Here is a 7,789-nt window from a genome sequence, read left to right on the forward strand (position 1 = left end):
GGGTAGTGAAGGGCGGGGTATAAACCCAATCTCTTCTTCTTCTTCTTTTACCTCACAGGGTGTCTATTGTGGGGAGGGGAAGGGAAAGGAGTTTGTAAGCCGCTCTGAGGCTCCTTTGGGTAGTGAAGGGCGGGGTATAAATCCAATCTCTTCTTCTTCTTTTACCTCACAGGGTGTCTGTTGTGGGGAGGGGAAGGGGAAGTAGTTTGTGAGCCGCTCTGAGACTCCTTTGGGGAGTGAAGGGTGGGGACAACTACACTCTACTTAAAGGAGTGCACGCCTTTTTACAAAAATGTTTTTAAATGATTGAAAAAAGCATTTACAGGAGAAATTCTTGTGGGGCTGTGCCTTTAGGAAAGGGGGCAGAGCCCCCCCCCAAAGCCCCACCGTAGCTACAGGCCTGCATCCAAGAACTGACCAGGGCCGACCCTTCTCAGCTTCAGAGAGCTGATAGAATCAGGCTAGCCTGGGCCCATCCCGGTCAGGGCGACCTTACTCTACACGGATGGAATCAAGAACAGGGGCTCAGCTACCCCATGGGTGTGATTATCTACTCAGCACTGTGCGGAGAGACCACCATCACGGTTCCCGGCACCTTTTCCTGCTTCTCTCGACTGCCGGACTCCACTTTCCCCTCACCGGGCTCGAGTTAGAATCCTGACATTCCATCTCCAACTCGTTCAATCCCAGACAGATGGGGATGAAACGCCAAAGTCTCCTCTGTCCCGGATCATGACCTCGCACACAGCTCTGCTTCACTGGGCAGGAGGGAATCCACCCTACCGTGAATGTGGCTAAATATATATTATAATGTATATATATAGAAATTTAAAATATTTTATCTTTAAAAAATAACATTTTTTCATTTTTAAAAAAATGTAAATCTAAGGCTCTCTTTCCCCGCCCGCTACCCTCCCGCCGCCCATATGGCCTATAGAACCCCCACCGTCCCACTCGGGTCTAAGGGATCCGGTTCTCCCTTCCCGCTGCCAGGCTTGGCTCTGGCACCGGAGGGGAGAAGGTGGGAAGTAGACAGAGAACCCGGCGCACCTTTTCTCAGTGCGCCAGGAGCCCGGACCCCCAACTCAACACTTGGTGGGCGACTTGTAACCTTCCCCCCCCCCAATTGGCAGCCAGGAATTGAGTGGCACAGAAAAACACACACACAACCCAACGGTGCCTTTTCTCGCTGGGGTACGGAGGGTGGAGGGCTTGCGTCACATGACGCTCTCCAAGATGACCACTTTGGCGCTGCCGTCTGAGACCGGGGTGAGGGTGGTCAGAGCGCCGTCCTCGCAGTCGGGCACCTTGTATTCCAGATGGTGCAGTCCCCAGATTGGTTGGGTAAGGTGGTGCCAACGCTGTTGGGGAGAGAGAGAGAGAGAGAGAGAGAGATGGAGACACTGAAGTTGACCGACAGACATTCCCGTACGAGGTGGAGACTCGGTTGCTGATGCTCCGGAGGCAAGAGTCCCCCTGGGGGGGGAGGGTGTGGAGCGGTGTTCCCTCTAAGCTGAGTGAGTGTGAGTTAAAGTAAAGGTAAAGGTTCCCTTGCTCGAAAGCCAGTCGAATCCGACTCTAGGGTTGCGGTGCTCATCTCCGTTTCAAAGCCAAAGAGCCAGCGCCGTCCGAAGACGTTTCCGTGGTCATGTGGCCGGCATGACTAAACACCAAGGCGCACGGAACGCTGTTCCCTTCCCACCGAAGTGGTCCCTATTTATCAACTTGCAATGTTTTGCTTTCGAACTGCTAGGTTGGCAGGAGCTGGAACTAGAGATGGGAGCTCACTCCGTCATGCGGCACACCCGGGTCTCGAACTGCTGAACTACCGACCTTCCACAGCCTGCAGTTCAGCGTCTTAACCACTTGAGCCCACAGTTTTTTTAGCCTCCGGCTCGGGGAGGATGGGCTCCAGAGGAAACAGATCCATGCAGTAGCCAAATGGCTCACTCACAACTTTTAATGGCGGTAGCTCACAAAGTAGAATTTTTGCTCACAAGACTCCACAGCTTAGAGGGAGCATGGGCGCAGAGCATGAGATAAATAAATAAAATAAAGAGGGGGGGGGGCAAGCTAAACTTTACTCTTTTTTAAACAGCACCATCGGGGGAGGAAGGGCCCCTACCTCCCCCCCCCAAGCTATTTTCCCATGCAAAAACCACACCTGGGGGAGTTATTTCGCCCACATTCACAGAAACCTTAGTCAGAGCAGGAAAACTAGGGAAACGACTCCTCCCCCCAACATAGCTTTTGCACAGGAAAACGGCTCCTCCCACGGTGCCTTTCTGAGCCCATTTGGGCTCTCCTCTCTCTTTTTTTAAGGGCCACGGTGGCTCAGAGGTTAAGACGTGGAGCTGCAGACCGGAAGGTCGGCAGTTCAGCAGTTCGAGACCCGAGTGCCGCATGATGGAGTGAGCGCCCGTCTCTGGCCCCGGCTCCTGCCAACCTAACAGTTCGAACGCAAGAAATTGCAAGTCGATAAATAGGTAGAGAAGAGATTGGATTTATATCCCGCCCTTCACTACCCAAAGGTGTCTCAGAGCGGCTTACAAACTCCTCTCCCTTCCCCTCCCCACAACAGACATCCTGTGAGGTAGGTGGGGCTGAGAGAGCTCTTGACAGAAACTGCTCTTTTTCAAGGACAGCTCTTATCAGAACTACGGCTTGCCCAAGGTCATCCAGCCAGGTGCACGTGGAGGAGTGGGGAATCAAACCCGGTTCTCCCAGATTAGAGTCCACGCACTTAACCACTACACCAAACTGGCTGCTTCGGTGGGATGAAAACCGCGTTCCATGCGCCTCGGCATTTAGTCATGCCGGCCACATGACCACGGAGACGTCTTCGAACAGTGCTGTCTCTTCGGCTTGGAAACTGAGATGAGCACTGCCCCATGGAGTCGGATTCGACTGACTTTTGAGCCAGGGAGACCATTACCAAGAGAAGGCAACCTCCTGGACTGAATTGAGACCTAGGTTTCCTGTCTCATTACCAATGCCGATTTCTCCACGCCTGCTAACCCTCTGCATATCACACCTAATCCAATCACACCAGCTACTGTCATTTGCCTGCTATTGCCATGCAGCATCTGAAATCACCCCACTCTCCAAGATACAAGGACAGACGGACTCGCATTCTAGCTGCATCTGAAGAGGAGAGCAGTGACTCACGCAAGCTCGTGCCCTAACACAAATTTTGTTCGTCTCCCAGGTGCTACTGGGCTCTTGCTCTTTTCTACTGCCACAGACAGACCAACATGGCTACCCATCACAATCTATGACCAAAATGACGCTATTCTGAGAATGACTGTCTATGACCAAAGGAAAGAATACGGATCAGAAAGAATACGGATCCTTATAGCAGTGATTCAAATTGTGTCCCCTCAGGCCCGTAGCCAGGATTTTGTGGCTGGTGGGGCTGCCATTATTTGCTATAATGAAGGGGCGGGGTGGCGCGCACTCCTCTGCCCTCCGCCGTGCAAGATTTAAAGGGCCCTCCAGCTGATCAGCGGGGAGCACTCTGGCCTGCTGATCAGCTGGAGGGCCCTTTAATCTTGCAGGAGGGGAGGGAGAGGGGCACGTGCCACCCCCCACCCCCTATCAAAAGCATTTAAAAGGAAACAGTTTAACCTTCCAGGACATTCAGTTACTGACCTAAACGTAGAAGGAAGGAGGAAGGATGGAGGAGGAAAAGGAGATCGAAAGCAAGAAATTGCAAGTAGATAAATAGGTACCACTTCGGTGGGAAGGGAACAGCGTTCCGTGCGCCTTGGTGTTTAGTCATGCCGGCCACATGACCACGGAAATGTCTTCGGACAGTGCTGGCTCTTCGGCTTTGAAACGGAGACGAGCACCGCAGCCCTAGAGTCGCTCGACTGGCTTTCGAGCAAGGGAACCTTTACCTTTACCTTCACTTGGAGTCTCAGAGCTGCTTACAAACTCCTTTTCCATCCCCTCCCCACAACAGAATTTCAAAGGGAGATTAGAAAGAGCAACTGCTGAACTGCAACTGATAACAAAGCTCAAGACAAGGCATCCTCCTGGACTGAGTCAAGACTTAGGTTTCCTGTCCCATTATCAATGCCAATTTGGGTGGGCCCAAAGCTTTTGGGAACTTGGAGTGGGGCCCTTTAAGGAAGGGGGCTGGCCCTTTAACAAAGGGGCGGAACCTCCAATAGCCCCACCATAGCTATGGACCAGTCTTCCTTTCTTGCTTGGTCAGAAAAAGTTCCGTAGGGCCAGGAGCCCATACCGAGGTCAGCAACCTGGAGTTTGGCAACCCAAACTCCCAGCTCTGAATCGTCTTCTCTTCCGACGGGTCGGGAAGAAACCTCACCTCCGCCAGCGTCCCCTTGGCACGGATGAGTTTGTAGAGGGCAGTAAGAGGGACACACAACATGGACGATAGTGCAAATCCCCAGCCGATGGCCTCTCCCCACCAGGGGTAGACGTAGCTGTTGTTGTAGATCAATGGCTTGTAGTAGGCAATGTTGAAGAGGAATATGCCCTGGAAGGAAGGGGGAGAAACGATGGGACGGGAACTGTGGGGAGGGCGGGGTAAAAGTGGAATAAATAAACAAGACCTCGTTCCCACCTTCCGCCCCCGTGGGAGAGAGGCGACTCCGGTTCCCCGGATTCCAGGACAGAATTCAGACAAGATCATACCCGTCTAGGAACTGTTTGCTTGTTAAAAATGTCCTTTTGGCTCAGATTGGGGTGGGGTGGGGGAGAGAATGCCTCCCTCTGGAACACATTTCACCCATCTTCTCAAGCACACTCTCTCTCTCTCGAGGGAGCATTCAAGCGGCTCCCTAGAGTGTCCGAGCTGCAAGCGTCGCCATATTGCGTCAGGTGGGCCAAGACGGTGGTGCCTGCTACTCTCTGGGGCTCAAGGGAGCCACTCAAATGGCCCCCGGAGTGTTCTTACTCTGAAGACGAAGCAGCCGGAGACATGGTAGCACTGATCCTTAAAAGCTTTTCTGTCTGCAAAAACCCTGGTCTCCTTCGGGGAGATCTGGGGGGTGGGAAATGTTCAAATGGCTCCCTACGGGATCTGCACAAAACCTCGGCATGCTCTCTGTGTGTGTCTGTGTGTGTGTGAGTGTACACTAGAATTGTCACCCTCCAGGTGGCTACAAGATAAAAAGCAGTGGCACAGCAATATGTGTAAACAAGAGGGAAAAATGCACACGCCCAAATTCAACCCCCAATGATTTATCGATTTTATAGCTATAACGTATTCATCACTTGGAGCAAATTTTCCTATGGCACAATTAAATAGGTAGAAATTCACAGGCAAAGTTTCCCCCCATAAACATCTTTGTCATAATTAAATTCAAAACAGTCCTTGAACCCCTGCCAGTCGACTCGACAGACCCCCGGTTATAAATCCGTTTCAATGATTTTTTTCAAGAATCATGCTGGATTCAACATTTCATAGATACGTGTAAACAGGGGTCATTCCGTAGAAAAAGAGGTGCAGGAGCTCATTAGCATGCCTATTTGCATATCTCATTAGCATATACCACCCCCCCTGACATCCAGGGGTCATTTCCCGCAGGAGCACACAGGAGCGGAGCTCCGGCAATAAAGCGCCCAGGGGGCGGGCACATGCAACAAGCCCCACCCCCTGCTCCCAGCAGCCCCGGGCCACGAGGAGCAAGAAACAGATATGTAAGTTGCAGTGGGCGTTGCCTTCTGACACACTTCCGGTGATGTCAGGGGGTGTGGCATATGCAAATAAGTTATGCTAATGAGCTCCTGCACCTCTTTTTCTACGGAATGACCCCTGTTTACACGTATCTATGAAATGTTGAATCCAGCATGATTCTTGAAAAAAATCATTGAAACGGATTTATAACCGGGGGTCTGTCGAGTCGACTGGCAGGGGTTCAAGGACTGTTTTGAATTTAATTATGACAAAGATGTTTATGGGGGGAAACTTTGCCTGTGAATTTCTACCTATTTAATTGTGCCATAGGAAAATTTGCTCCGAGTGATGAATACGTTATAGCTATAAAATCGATAAATCATTGGGGGTTGAATTTGGGCCCTGCTTCTGGGCTGCCGGAGCACTACTCCGGCTCGCTCCGGCCCCAAATGACCCCTGACTGTAAACATCCACAACGTATATTAAGTTATAGCAATCCTCAGTGATTCCCAATGGAAACCAATCATATATAGCACAGACACGCTTCAGACTTTTGAACGCAGGTTCCGAGAAACATGCTCCGGACACAATTATACCTGTGAATTTCTACCTGTCTATTTAACTGTGTCATAGGAAAATTTGTTCTGGGTAGTGAATATGTTTTATCTCTACAATCTATAAATCATTGGTTTTTTGGTGGTTGAATTTGGGCACGTGCATTTTTTTTCTTGTTTACCCTCCAGGGGGTGGCTGGAGATCTCGGATTACAGGCAACAGTGATCTGTTCCCCTGGAGAAAATGGTCACTTTGGAATGTGGATCCTACGGCATTATATCCCACTGAAGTCCCTCCCCCACTCCAGTTTGATTCTCCATGCCTCCACATGCAGCCGCCGGTGTGACCTTGGGGCAGTCACCAGTTCTCTCAGAACTGTTCTCTCAGGAGCAGTCCTCAAGAGAGCTCTCTCAGCCCCACCCGCCTCACAGGGTATCTATCGTGGGGAGGGGAAGCACAGGGGTCTCCAACGTGGTGCCCAGGGGCGCCATGCCGCCTGCTGACACTTCTCCTGGTGCCGGCCGAGTGTTCTGAGAAAGTGGGTGGGGCCAACAGGGATTCTGATTGGCCAAGACAGATACTGAGGCGGGTGACTGTTTCTTAGCTAGCTCAATATGGAAACTTGTGGGTTATGCAAGAAAGTATTTCAAATATTTCATCCCGTGAAACAGAGCCGCTGCCTGGCATGCTGACGTGCTACCATCAGAGTTACGCAGAACCTCACTCCCCCGATGCTCACCCCACCTTTTGTGGCTGCGCCCAACACCCAGGGCCAAAAAAGTCAGGGACCTCCCCCTCCCCACCCCGGGGGGGATTCCCCTCCCTGGCCTTACCAGGCAGACGAGAGGGGTCAGGAACATCCAGCACCACTTCATCCACGGGGAGGGCCGGTAGCCAATCATGCAGGCGATGTCGTCCATGAAGCGGTCAGCACCTGATAAAATAGGGGAGGGGAGCCCACGTGACCACAGGGAGCTGCCTGATACTGAATCAGACTGAGGTCTTCCATATCACCTCCTGCCTGGTCCTTTCAACTGGAGATGCCGGGGATTGAACCTGGGACCTTCTGCAGGCCAAGCAGGGGCTCTGCCACTGAGCCAGGGTCTCAGGTCAAGGTCTTTCCCACCACCTCCTGCTTGGTCCTTTTAACTGGAGATGCCAGGGATTGAACCTGGGACCTCCTGCATGCCAAGCAGAGGCTCTGCCACTGAGCCAGGGTCTCAGGTCAAGGTCTTTCCCATCACCTCCTGCCTGGTCCTTTAAACTGGAGATGCCGGGGATTGAACCTGGGACCTTCTGCATGCCAAGCAGAGGCTCTGCCACTGAGCCAGGGTCTCAGGTCAAGGTCTTTCCCATCACCTCCTGCCTGGTCCTTTTAACTGGAGATGCCGGGGATTGAACCTGGGACCTTCTGCATGCCAAGCAGAGGCTCTGCCACTGAGCCAGGGTCTCAGGTCAAGGTCTTCCTCATCCCCTCCTGCCTGGTCCTCTTAACTGGAGATGCCGGGGATTGAACCTGGGACCTTCTGCATGCCAAGCAGAGGCTCTGCCACTGAGCCAGGGTCTCCGGTCAAGGTCTTTCTCATC

At 52.2% G+C, this 7,789-nt stretch overlaps 1 protein-coding gene across 1 annotated transcript in view; it reads right to left on the reverse strand.

The window, feature by feature from the left end:
* Positions 1 to 895: 895 nt before the first annotated feature.
* Positions 896 to 7,789, reverse strand: part of LOC107115512 (sodium- and chloride-dependent creatine transporter 1) — a 57,434-nt gene continuing 50,540 nt past the window's right edge. Inside the window, exons 10-12 of the mRNA XM_015417237.1 lie at positions 7,036 to 7,136; positions 4,334 to 4,504; positions 896 to 1,361 (exon numbers count right to left, since the gene is read on the reverse strand). Coding sequence (XP_015272723.1) covers positions 1,218 to 1,361; positions 4,334 to 4,504; positions 7,036 to 7,136 — 416 coding nt within the window. The 3' untranslated portion in view covers positions 896 to 1,217. The remainder of the gene's footprint in view (positions 1,362 to 4,333; positions 4,505 to 7,035; positions 7,137 to 7,789) is intronic.

This window comes from Gekko japonicus, unplaced genomic scaffold, assembly GCF_001447785.1.
Source record: "Gekko japonicus isolate JY-2015 unplaced genomic scaffold, Gekko_japonicus_V1.1 scaffold3568, whole genome shotgun sequence".
NCBI classification, from domain to species: Eukaryota; Metazoa; Chordata; class Lepidosauria; order Squamata; family Gekkonidae; genus Gekko; species Gekko japonicus.